At 39.6% G+C, this 13,976-nt stretch overlaps 1 protein-coding gene across 2 annotated transcripts in view; it reads left to right on the top strand.

Annotated features, from left to right (window-relative positions):
• The window catches only part of akr1a1b (aldo-keto reductase family 1, member A1b (aldehyde reductase)), a 69,837-nt gene extending 65,260 nt beyond the window's left edge, over positions 1 to 4,577 (top strand). For both annotated transcript variants that reach the window (XM_039735122.1, XM_039735123.1), the window contains exon 9: positions 4,396 to 4,577. In XM_039735122.1, the coding sequence (XP_039591056.1) occupies positions 4,396 to 4,461 (66 nt within the window). In that variant the 3' untranslated portion in view covers positions 4,462 to 4,577. The remainder of the gene's footprint in view (positions 1 to 4,395) is intronic.
• The last annotated feature ends 9,399 nt before the right edge of the window (positions 4,578 to 13,976 follow it).

Genomic DNA, 13,976 nt, shown 5'->3' with positions numbered 1-13,976 from the left:
TTTTGAATGTCGAATAAAAGAAAAAAAAATACCAGCTAATTAAATGAGATCAGTGCTATCAGGTGTTGTCACTCATTAGGAATCTGGTTGGAACAAAAACCTGCATCCACAGGGGGTCCCCAGGACCGACGTTGAGCACCCCTGATAGTGGCTGTGTAGCATTATCAGCCAAACTGTATGAAGCAGCCACTGTCCTAATTCCTGCTGTTAATGGATCAGACTTCTTTCACCTTACTTTTAGTTGCTTTACCTTCATAACCCCTCCCTATTTTCTTTTTTCCTTAACTAGCTGGTAAATTATAAAGAAGATGCAAGGCTAGTGAACAGATTACCAGATAACTCCGTGGTCTCAGAGCAGTCCTGTGGGGGTCACCAGTTTTGTTCCAATTTAATTAGTTGCCAAATCTTGGTGTTAATGAAAACATGGTACTTAAATATATGGCTTGTTATCGCTCGCATTGTGCCACATCAGACATTTCCAAAACTGTTTATTGTCTTTTTTTTTTTATAAGATCGGTATCCAATATTATGCAGACTAGAGCAGATCAATATTTCTATTCAGATCTTTTGTGTTATGGACACATACAGTGGATTCAGAAAGTATTCACCCCCCTTCATTGTGTTTACATTTTCACAAAGACACAAGACCCTTTACCATGACACATGGAGTTTAGCTCAGATGAGTTTCACTCTATTGACCATCATTGAGATGTTTCTCCACCTTGCTTGCAGTACACCTGTGGTCAATTCAGTTGACTGCACCTGCTTAGGAAAGGTGCACAGCTGTCTATAGAACAGAGGTCTGCAGCCCATCGCTCACAAGCTACCGGTAGCTCGCCTCCCCTTTCCAAGTAGCTCGCTAAAGGGTTAATGAATCCTACATAAATTTGAAAACTTGATTGGTCAAATTAGGGGTGGGTGATCTTTCCAAAAAATCATATCACAATCCTTTTAACACAAAATCACGATCCACAATCTGAATTGCAATCTATCTTTTCTGTGTGGCATACACTTAAGAGAATATCCAGACTCAAACTCATCAAGACCTAAGTAACACTTTATTTTAAATTTCAAACAAAGTTGAGTTCAATTGTTCTCTCATTCGCTAGCTAAGCGGAGTTAAAGAACACGCCCCGAAGCTGGTGAGTGAGTGAGGAGGGTCCCGCCCCCTCCCCTCTGCCCGCTGCGTCTCACTTGGGTTCGCGCTAATAAATCGGTACCGCAAGTGAACTATGATAGATAGCGAAATGAGAGACGTCGCAAATTTAACCAGAATGTTCAAGCAAATTATAGAAAAAAACACGATCTAAATCTGTTAAGTAGTTCTCTCATGAAAAGCATACAGACAGACAGAGATTGGATTTTATATATTATATATTAGTAAATGGGCGGCACGGTGGTGCAGTGGGTAGCGCTGCTGCCTCGCAGTTAGGAGACCTGGTTTCGCTTCTCAGGTCCTCCCTGCGTGGAGTTTGCATGTTCTCCCCGTGTCTGTGTGGGTTTCCTCCGGGTGCTCAGGTTTCCTCCCACAGTCCAAAGACATGCAGGTTAGGTGCATTGACGATTCTAAATTGTCCCTAGTGTGTGTGTGTGTGTGTGTGTGTGTGTGTGCGCCCTGCGGTGGGCTGGCACCCTGCCTGGGGTTTGTTTCCTGCCTTGCGCCCTGTGTTGGCTGGAATTGGCTCCAGCAGACCCCCATGACACTGTAGTTTTGATATAGCGGGTTGGATAATGAATGGCTGGATATATTAGTAAACCTTCAAAATAATGTACAGTTAAAGTCTCAACAGCATTCTCAGCATTTCTGGAGCTTAGTAGAGCCAGATAACTATAAGAATCTTCCCCAAGCAGCTCTGACAATGTCTGTTTTGTTTGGGCCTCCATACCTCTGTGAGTCATGAAATCAAAGTTCAGAACAAGACTGACAGATGAACATTTAAATGACCTGAGAGAGACATGAGAGTGAACCTAAGTGGCTACCCTCCACCAGATAGATAGATAGATAGATGGATACTTTATTAATCCCAAGGGGAAATTCACATACTCCAGCAGCAGCATACTGATAAAAACAATATTAAATTAAAGAGTGATATAACAGACAATAACTTTGTATAATGTTAACGTTAACATCCCTGGGTGGAATTAAAGAGTTGCATAGTGAGGGGGAGGAACAATCTCCTCAGTCTGTCAGTGGAACAGGACAGTAACAGCAGTCTGTCGCTGAAGCTGCTCCTCTGTCTGGAGATGATACTGTTCATTGATTGCAATGGATTCAACATGATTGACAGGAGACTGCTCACTGCCCGTCACTCTGCCACAGATGTCAAACTGCCCAGCTCCATGCCTACAATAGAGCATGCCTTCCTCACCAGTTTGTCCAGGCATGAGGTATCCTTCTTCTTTATGCTGCCTCCCCAGCACACCACCGCGTAGAAGAGGGCACTCGCCACAACCGTCTGATAGAACATCTGCAGCATCTTATTGCAGATCTTGAAGGATGCCAGCCTTCTAAGGAAGTACAGTCGGCTCTGTCCTCTCTTGCACAGAGCATCAGTATTGGCAGTCCAGTCCAATTTATCATCCAGTTGCACTCCCAGGAATTTATAGGTCTGCACACAATCAACTCTGATGATCACAGGGTCCATGAGGGGCCTGGTCTTCCTAAAATCCACCACCAGCTCCTTGGTTTTGCTGGTGTTCAGTTATAGGTGGTACGTGGCAGGACTCAGAGTTGTATTGGAAGTCCGATGTATATAAGCCGAACAGGACTGGAGAAATTACAGTCCCCTGCGGCGTTCTTGTGTTGCTGACCACAATGTCAGACATATATACCTCTCTTGTTGACGCCAAGCAGTGCCAATCATCTGACTAACTAAAAAACACATCACACATACAACTGGATATGAGAATAAAGTGACAGAGTGACATGTGACAAAATGACAAATGAATAAGTAATATCTGTGTATTTGTAATTGAATTATTTTGTTTTGACAGCATTCATGTTATAATTTAATAGTGTGAGATACACTACAAAATGCACTTGCAGGTGAACTAAATATTTTTTGTGATGTTTTAATGCAAAATGTGAGTTGTGGACACCAACATTTTGTAAATGTTAAGGCTAAACAAGATTATTCAGTTTGTTTGGGTTGAAGTAAGCTATAAGAATAAATGTTAGAAAACATGAGTAGCTCTCAGCCATTTTTATTTTGTAAAAGTAGCTTTCAGGGGCAAAAAGGTTGGAGACCCCAGCTATAGAAGGTCCCACAGATGACAAAAACCAAACTGTTTGGTTGAAGGAATTGCTTGCAGAGTAGAGAAATGATTTTGTTGAGGCACTGATCTGAGGAAAGCTACAAAAAATGTTTCCCTAAAGCACAGTGTTCTTCATAACTATTAAATGGAAGAAGTTAGGATCACTCATGACTCTTCCTAGAGCCAGCCACCGGGCCAAACTGAACAGTCGTGGGAGAAAAGCCATGGTAAGAGAGGTGGCCATGAATCTGCTGGTCTCTCTGTCTGAACTTCAGAGAAGCTGTGTGGAGGTTCCTCTGGACATTTTTACTATCACTGAAGCACTCTGGGCTGTGAGAAAGAGTGGCCAGGCATCACAAGAAAGCCCTCTTGGAGTTTCCAAAAAAGTACCTAATGAGTTAAGATTATTGTCATGTTTGGATGAAACCAGGCACCATTCATCACATATGTAATACCATTCCAACGTTTAAACATTGTGGTGGCAGCTTCAGTTACTAGGATACTAGATTGGGTTGAGAGAAAGCTGAATGGTGCAAACTACAGAGAAATATTTAATGAAAATCTGCATCAGAGTGCTCTGGATATCAGACTGGGCTGAAGGTTCACCTTCCAACCGCACAGACACCCTAAGCACAAAGCAAATTCAACACAAGAGTGGCTTAGGGACAACTATAGGAATGTCCTCAATTTTCCCAGCCCAACCCCAGACTTGAACCCAGTCTCTAAAGAGAGCCTGAAAATAGCTATCCACTTATAGTGTCCATCCAACCTGATAGAGCTTGAGAGGATCTGTAGAGAATGATGGTAAAAAGATCTCCAAATGATTGTTGTGTCATATTGTAGACAACTACAGGCCATAAACACTGGCAAAGGTGCTTTAACTAGGTACTGAGTAAAGGGTCTGAATATTTGTGTCAAATCCATTGTGAAGTAATGTCGTAGAACAATAAAATATGAAAAACCTCCAAGGGGGTGAATAGTTTCATGGGTGCTGTATGTACTCATTTACTAGCGTATTTTTCTTTTCTTGTTCTGTACAGTTATGATGTTTCCCTTCTTTCTTCATTTTTGAAGGATTATAAAGGAAGGTAAAAATTACATGTAGAAAAATAGAAATAACTGATTTTAATTTCATTCTAGGTGGATGGAAAGTCAGTCCCAAGGGATGCAGGGCATCCCTACTATCCATTTAGTGATCCCTATTGAAGTCGCCTTGGTGGCCTTTGCTATGCCTTGAGTCCATCAAAAGCTGCACCGATTCCTTCTCATTGCCTTATTCTGCTCAGTGGCTGCATCAGTCATTAAAACAGTTTTTCTTTTTTTGTTTGTGTTTTTTTGTGGTATTACATTTTATATCTTTGCTTCATTCGTGTTTCTTTTATGTTTTCATTTTGTTTTTTTCTTTTAAAGTGTACAGAAGCTGAAGGCGATTATCAACCGAACATTCTTAAAATAATCTTATAAAGTCATGTTATGGTTGTGGTCCTGTGCTCTACTGTTTGTGCCCATATTTCTAAGTTCACTAAAGAAAAAATGGGTCTTAAACTATAATTGCAGTGTAAACGTTTAAACATTATTTTTTAATGTTTATAACCTATAAGGAACACTTAAGAAATTATATCACAGAGCTCACCTTTTTGATCATCTCCATTCTTTGGAACTTTTTTTTCCCTACATGTTAGGTTAATTGGAAATTGTACATTTCCTCTGTTCTGGGGTACCATCCCATCCAAGAATACCTACTGCCTTGCACCTGATGCTGCTAGCATACTGTTTGTTCCTCAACACCTCTGTATTGAGTAAAATGGATTTGAGAGAATTTTATGTGTTAACATTTTAGCCAAAACACATCTAGAGTAGTGATGAGCAAACCCTGCTGAATTTGCTTCACCTCGAGTTTGACAGAAATGTTGGTGAATGTTGGCAAACTCCCCAAAATGCATTGAAGTCAGTTGAGATGGAGAAAGTGAACTAGTTTTGAGTGTACTGTAATGGTGCAATGGTCGTTTAAGTGTCCTTGAGGGCTTGTGAAATGCCTGCCAACTGTTTTGGACTGATTATTGTGGTCATATATGTGATCTGATATGTGAGGCAGCAGTGCTAACCACTTCATCACCGTGTCTCCCTGGGATAAAATTATACTCCAAGTCCACAAAACTCAGATTTCTTTATCTGTCCCTGTGTCTCCTGTTCATCTATAACTATTACCCACAGAGCCAGTGATGCAAGAAATCACCATTGTATACTCACTGGGCTGTTCTTGTCATTACTCAATCTGCACTTACATAGCAGGGAGCATAACACAATTATTCCAGCAGTGAAGAAATGACCAACAATAAATCTCTTCAGAATAACAAAGTGTTTTTATTATTTCCTCATAATGGTCAGCTATTATACCCCCTTAACAGAAATTACTACATCTACAAATCCAGCTGGAGTAGTGATCAGGTACATGTGTATGCAGAGTAAATTATTATTCATGCGGCAACAAAACAGATTGGGCAGCGTCTTAAAGTAAGAGGTTAAGTACACTTGATGTAAACATACATTAACATTCTGACCATGCATAATGGAAATTGGGCAAGTAGTGCAGATTGGGTAGTAACATTGCAACCCAACATGGCTGCTACACCTCTGCAGTTTCATGCTGGCCTTGCAGAACATCAAGGGGCACTGGGAAAACAAATGTTCATTTTAGCTGGCCACATAATGAATTGTCAGGAAAAAATATGCCAAACAAGGTCACCAGAAGAACTAATCAATTCTCTATGAGCAACAGTTTGGTAAAATTCACAGATGAACACTAGTCTGAAATCACCTCTAGCTCTAACTCTACAGGATAGCCCAAGGCACTTTGTAATTCCTTTTTTAGTTTGTTCATCAAGTGGTCCAGGCTTGCCAGTTAACTGAGCTGCCAGCTATAAAAACATATCTTCCTTCAAAGTGCCAATCTATAAATTTCCTATACATTCCTTTTACTTTATCCAGGAATTTTGCAAAGATTTCAGCTTTATTCATAGGTGTCCATTTGTTTACTCCTCATGTGGTTTGTTTAGTTCAGCTCAATCTGTGCTGTCAAAGTAGTGCAGGTGTTTCTTTTCCTTCATGTTAATTGGACTAATCAATCATCATTTGCCATTTTCAGGCTGAAACTTAAATTTATTTTTTCTTTAAGAGATTTTTTCTCATATTACGCTAAGGCTTCCCTAGGATCTTCTCACCATAGAGACTTGCTGTATTATTTCATTGTGATTTCTTTATAAAATTGTAAACTTAATTAATATGAATTATTCGTGTATTACTTGCCATTTTGTCTCACCATTGTTGTAGTTGCATTGGTATGAAGTTTTCAAAATTCTGCTTTTTCGCCTTCCTTTATATACCAATTCAGGCAATAGTGTCAAATAACAGTTAAATAATTCCACAAGCCAAGTATCTTTGTTTTAGACGTTTTTGTAAAATCCAAATCAAAAACAGTTCACATCAAAATAAAGACAAAAAAATGATATTACAAAAAGGAAAAGTTCTTACATAAGGAAAGTTATGTTTAAGGTGTACAGGACATATCTTGTTTGTTTTTTCTGTCTTTCTCTATGGTCATAAAGTCATCCTTTCATATGTTTGTTTATAAAGTGGACAGAAAACTCTGTTGTTCTGTTTGTAAGCTAATCTAAGAGTTTATGCTTCTAGCAGAGACACTATTTCCTAACTGGATAAATTAGTCAGTCAGTCATTTTCTAACCCACTTAGTCCTGAACAGGATCACAGGGGTCTGCTAGAGCCAATCCCAGCTAGCATAAGGGTACAAGGCAGGAACAAACCTTGAACAATGTGCCAGCCCAACACAGGGCAAACATACACACCAACCACACACTAGGGCCAATATAGGATTGCAATACACTTAACCTGCATGTCTTTGGACTATTGTAGGAAACCGGAGCACCCAGAGAAAACCCATGTAGACGTGGGAAGAACATTTAAGCTCCATGCAGGGAGGACCCAGGACGCAAACCCTGGTCTCCTTACTGTGAAGCAGCAGTGCTATCACTGTGCCACCCTTTGGCTAAATTAACATCATATTGTTACAGAAAATAGCTGAGAAAATTCAATTACATGTTAGCTTACTGGGCTTAAAAGATTAGACCATTAACTAAGGTGACTAAGTGAAATGGATTTTCAGTTCAAATTAAGCAAAATCTGTTGTGAATTTTAACATTAACATTAACTTTGTAAGCTTGATACAGTCATCTAGACGGTAGGTCGGGTGGGCATTTACTGGAAATCACATTGTCTACCTGTGACAGCACTTAACCCCTGCCATCCACTTTGGTATGTCCTGGAGGTTGTCTGAATTTCTAAAAACAAAAATTGTTTTTGCATTTTGCATCACATTTGAATTGCTCTATTTTACAACTTCACGCTCCTTTGACTTACGAATTTCGGTTCTCGTTTGGGCTTTGGCATCTCTTTTGAATTAGTGCCTGTCTTCCTGACTACATCCTTTTCCCAGTCTTTTCCAATTTCTTACATTTTCAGTGTGGAAGGCAAATAAGAAATCAGGTGAAGAAAATTTGGGGTGCCAACTGGCCCACTCCGGTTGCTGAAAGTGTCCAAAAAACTGAACAAAAGTGGGTGCGTAGTGGCACAACAAAAAAATAGGTATAACGACTGTCTCTTTAGCCTCAGTGGCTTCGCAAAATAATCCACTCTGTTGAGTGGGTCTGTGTCTTGGGGCTTATTTATATGAGATGTAGTTCCACCAACTGAGATGCCATTTTCCAGGAGGCATGGCCTAATTGAGTGGGGAGTGACTGGTGTGCCCTCCGTGGGCAACTTCTCTGAGCTAAGGAGGAGAAAAGAGATGATATAGTTAGCATCAGCGCCCCCTGTTGTGTCAGTGGGTTATTGTATATTCAGTGCCTCGAAGGTGATCCTTGGGAAGACGATCCGTCACAACAGACTTGCTGGCAGTACATTTTGTCAATACAAAAATGCACAACATGTTTGATTTACTTTTTAAAGGAATTAAGCAAAGATGAATAAGCTTCACTAACTTTTCTTTTTAAACTGTAGATGCTTTATTTCAATTATCTACCAGTGGCCACAGAAGCATAACAATGTAGTGTCTGCTCCTGTCATTTGCACTCATGTTAACCGACACTATTTGAAACAAATGACTACTTCTAACTAAACTCCTTGTGTATTTAACTGGCCTTTGTTATTTTAATGGTGTAGTCAGAAAGTTAATTGAATGTAAATTTAAGTTTTTCCAAAGATTTCAATAAATAAAAGTCAGTTTTCATTTTTTCCTATGTTTTATAGACCTTGAACTCTAAATTATTTCCAAATAATGATGACTAAAAAGGAAGACACAGGCACAAAATGTTACTGTGATTATTTCAATAGCATTTTCATCTGTGAAATCATTGGCAGGTGACTCCTTAAATAACGACATTTCAAAACATGGTGCCTTCAGAAAGTGTTCAAACCCTTTCAGCTTCTGCATACTTTCCTGTGTTGTAGATTTAATTTGAAATCAATAAATTTGCCCGTTTTGCTCATCATTCTTCATTCAATAACCCAGAATGGCAAATTGAAAAACATGTTCTCAGAAAAGTTTGCAAATTTGTTCTGAATCAAAAGGTAAAATCTGTTATTCATATCAATATTCAGAGCCTTTGTTGTGGCACTCCACATTGAGCTCAGGTGCATCCTGTTTGCTTTAATTCTCCTTGAAATGATGACAGGACATCATTTTAGAAAGGCACATATGGACCTGTGAAATACCCCCAATTCACACTGCAGGTCAGAACAAAAACCAGGCCATGAAGTCCAAGGAACTGTCTCTAGACCCCCGCGTTCAAATGGAGGTGAGTCATAGAGGATCTAACCATTCTAAAGCTTTGAGTGTTTCAAGGGGCACCATGGCCTCAGAAATTGTGAAATGGAAGAAGTTTTGAACCACCAGGACTTTTCCTAGAGTTGGTCACCCCAAGCCGGGTAAAACAGGTGAGAGGGTCCTTAGTTAGAAAAGTGACTAAGAACCCAGACAGAGCTTTAGAAGTCCCCTGCTGAGATGGGAGAACCCGTTGGAAAAACAACCATCTCAGCAGCACTCCATCAATCAGGCATTTATAGTAGAGTGGCCTGCCCACTCAGAATTTACCAAATGACATTTAAAGGATGCTGAGGGAATGAGTCAAAAACTGAACTCTTTGGGCAGAACTCCAAGCACTATGTCTGGTGGAGAATAGGAACTGCTGATCACTTGCCTAGTACCATCTCTATAGTAAAGCTGTGGTTGGCAGCATTGTGCTATGGAGGTGCAGGGACAGGAAAAATAATGAGCATTAAGATAGGAATGAATGAAGCCAAATGTTGAAATGTCCTTGAAGAAAACCTGTTCCAGAGTGCAAATGATCTCCACGTAGGGTGATGGTTCGCCTTTCAGCATAGCAGTGAATCAAAACATACAGCCAAAACAACAGTGGAGGTGCTTCAAGTCTCTGAGTATCCTTGAGTGGCCCAGATGTAAACCCAATAAGACACATATGGAGAGACCTGAAGATGGCAGTTTACAGATGCTATCCGTCCAATCTAAGGGAGCTTGAGAGAATCTGTTAGGATGAATGAAATATACTGCCAAAATTCAGGTGTGCAAAGCTTATAGAGACTTACCCTATTAAGATTCGATGCTGGAATTGTTGCCAAAGGGGCATCAACAAAGTACTGCATTAAGGGTCTGGTAACTTGTATGAGGTTTCCATTTTCTGTTTTTTTTTTAATAAATTTGCAAACCTTTCTGTAAACATTTTCACTTTGTCACTATGAGTTACTGACTAACTGATGAACAGGATGCACCTGAGCACAATGTGGAGCATCACAGCGATGTATCTGAATACTTACAGAAAGGAGAGATTTCAGTTTTTGATTCTGAATAATTTTGCTAACTTTTCTGAAGCATGTTTTCAGTTTGTCATTATGGGTTGTTGTGTGAACAATGATGAGCAAAAATGTCACATTTATCCATTTCAAATTCAATCTACAGTGCAAGAAAGTGTGCATAAAGTGAAATATGGCTGTATACATCCTTAATCCACTGTATTTAGAAAATTGTTCTCCCTACAGCTCCTCCACTTTCAGGACCCTCCATTTTGAAAAAATATTGCCAATTTCTCCAGGAGCCCCAATCATCAAAATATTAAATGGAAATTAGCAAACAGACTATACCTGACTCCTAAAAGGACTCCTAGAAGAGCTTCTGCTTTAATTATCATACTATTGCTCATTAAACGTTCCTTCAAATATTTTGAGGCGGCCCATCTTTTGCAGCTTTTTGGTCTAAAGTTGCTGTATTTATGTCTACTGTCCTTTATGAGGATATATTGTGCCTCTATTAACTCAGATATCTTTATTACTAGACTTAACCAACCTTGGTTATATGCAATAAAAGCCATCTTCCCTTGGAACAATATCTGCCAAATCATCTTTGGCACCCTGTTGGAAATTACCAGACTCTCCTTCTCTTAATTCTTGGAAGACATATTTTCTTAGACTGACCCAATGAGAGCTCCTAGCACAGAGAATTAATGGGCATCTGGGACCAGTGCTGCCATGTTGCATGAACTGATAGTCATAGTCCAACACCAAATATCTGGTCATCCATGTTGAAAGGTGAACCCCGTGTTCCAAATGATGTGTAGACTTCTGGCCCTGTAATGCCTCTTCTGTTCTTCTTAAGCAGATCAGGCATCTTGATCCTCACACCATAAACTTACACTTAAAATGCAGGTTGAGGGTGAAGGTAGGAGGACATCAGAGGAGTTTTTATTTTCCTTTATATACAATTTCAAATATTGTTTCATTTGAATAAATGTTATTGTATAGCATTATTTGATTGGTTCGCAATAAACACTTTCTAACAAAAACATAAATTAATAATTTTTATAAACATCATTGGTTGTGAACTGCTTTTGTTAAAACAAACTAATTAATAGGGCTTTATATTATATAGTGGCTTTTATAGTAAAAAAAAAGGTACTGAAAGCTCGATAGTTTAGTTAAACTCATCTTTTGGCCAATATCTCAAAACATGAAAGCGACCCCATTTGTAAACATTTTTATCTGTGGTATATTAATGCATAATACTGAAAGGATGACTGTGCAGTGCACTCAGTGGTTTAATTAGACTTTATTAGGACCAATTTAAATTAAAAAAGTAATTCCTCCATATGATATTTAGTTAATTGCAATTAAAAAATTACGACCATCAATGAGACACCTCTAGAATATCAGCTACCAACACCACCACCTTCTTCCAATGTCCAGTTCAAAAACACACACCACCCCTGCTACATCAATAACTCCCACCCACCACTTTAACTGGTGTGGCCAGTGAGGAGTCCACCTCTGGGCATCAGTATGGGCTGTCTGTAACTGATGGCCAAGTGGGGTGACAAGTAAGGAGGCTGAATGAACACAGGAAAGCCACAGGAGACCAGATGAAGTCAGTCCTAAAGGTCTTAATAATATTTTATGTATCACTTTTCCCATGCTCAAGGTGCTTCTCATAAGTTCAGAAAGAACAACAGGACATATACAATATTGTATAGAAATAATATCCACATTAAACACTAAATACATGTAAATATAGGATATACAATGCATTAAAATAAAATTAAAGTCAATAAACCAGAACAAAATGTCAAACACCACAGGAAAACTCTGAAGCAATAACAATTTATGATACTGTATGGACCAACATTGCCCTCTGTCACATGTTTAGTTTGTCATTGACGGTCCAGAAAGTGTTTTGGAAAACATCCTGCAATTTTCCAGGTTCAACGAAAGATGCCACACATCTTGAAGACCTCGGAGAGACTGATCCTGGACTATATGAGTCCTCTTCTGAAAACCCCACTTAGATCCCTTGCATTTATCTATCTACTCAACAAGGCTCATTCTCACCTGGGTAGAGCTGGCAGCAAGGTGATGCTGATATTTTCTGATCTCTCCAGTGCCTTCAAATCCATCCATCCATCCTTGTTAAGGGGTAAACCAAGGAGTGTGCAAGTGGATGGGCCTGTGGAGTCCTGGATAATGGACTATCTGTCAGTCCTTTCCAAACTACATGTCCCATGGAACCTTGCAGAAGTCCAAACTGGGACCATACCAAACTGTCCGCCAAAACCAGTCTTTCTCAGTCCTTCCATCATATGATTGCCCCGAATGGGATAGGAACTTGGTGCCATCACAGCCGGGTGGCACCTCCATGTATGCAATCCTTCTATTATGGCCTCCTGGCTTGGCAAGGTATTGTTCTTCATCCCAGACGTGATGCATGGCCATCCATTACAGAATCTACAGGGTGTATTGTTGTTGGTATAAAGAAGGCCCAGTAGCGTTTCTTAACACATTTCTGCTAAATGATTTGCTGGCTGAAAGTAGTGTGTTAGTGTGTCAGAAATAGGATGTGCAGCTTTGTTCAAAACAGAACTGTTTTTTCTTCATTCTCTCATTTCCAGCTACTTCCAGTGAGTCAGAAGTGTGTACCAATACTAAGCCCCCTTTAATTAGCTTGTTGGTTTGGTGAAGCTCTGTTGAAGTAACATTATTGGCCCAACACACTACAGTGTAGAAAGTCACACTGACCATCACAGAGGTGTAAAATATGTGAAGGATATCACTACCCATATTACAGGAATATAAGAAAATCAACTCTGCTCTGCCTTTTCTTATATAGTTCCTCTGTGTTATGAGACCAATCCAACTTGTCATTGATGTCCCAAGAACTTGCATTAGTGGACCACCTCAACCTCCAATGACTGAATAGTAACTGGGAATAGAGGCTCTTTGGTGTGGCGAAAGTCAATAAGCAGTTCCTTGGTTTTGCAGATGTTAAGTTGCAGACAAAGTACCCCACCGGACTACTCTCTATTGTCTCATCCCTCTTATCAATACACCGCATAAAAGTTAGAATTATCAGTGAATTTCTTCATGTGACGTGACCCGGTGTTATATTTATAGCCTGATGTGTTCAGAATGACAAGAAATGGAGCCAGAACAGTTCCTTGTGATACTCCAGTGTTGCTCACATCCATAATGGATTGGCATTCCTTGACTCTCACAATCTGTGATCTGGCCAACAGATAGTCCATTATCCAGGACACCATAGGCTCAACCACATTGATACATGATACTGTCACTAGACACAGTGATAATATAGAATATTTACTATTTATTGCATTGGAGTTCTGACATACTGAATAATTATATGTGACAAATAAATCAAATCTGCATTTGATTTGATATTAGGTTCCTAGTGTGGGTGTGTTTTCCTCATCTAAATTCGCCATTTATAAGTGACTGTACCTGTTTCTGTTTCCCGCGATGTGATAGAGCCCCGTCCAGAGACAGTTCCCTTGTTGGGCTGAATCGCCTTCAGGCGATCCTCAGTTTAAATAAATAGAAAACGGATAAATGTCCACTTTTGCGCTAAACCTTTATATATATATATATATATATATATATATATATATATATATATATATATATATATATTCTGAATTAAAACTTTACATAGCAGGATTGAAGACTCTTTTAAGACCTCCGAAAAAGTCAGAAATATATCCGTAGAACTGAACACGACACGCACACACGGATGTGTAAGGCTAAAGTGAAAGGCAGCGAGCCGAACAAAATGCCGCGAGATCTCCGTGCTG

This window comes from Polypterus senegalus, chromosome 14 (genome assembly GCF_016835505.1).
Source record: "Polypterus senegalus isolate Bchr_013 chromosome 14, ASM1683550v1, whole genome shotgun sequence".
NCBI classification, from domain to species: domain Eukaryota; kingdom Metazoa; phylum Chordata; class Cladistia; order Polypteriformes; family Polypteridae; genus Polypterus; species Polypterus senegalus.
This window is presented reverse-complemented; position numbering and strand designations above follow the sequence as displayed.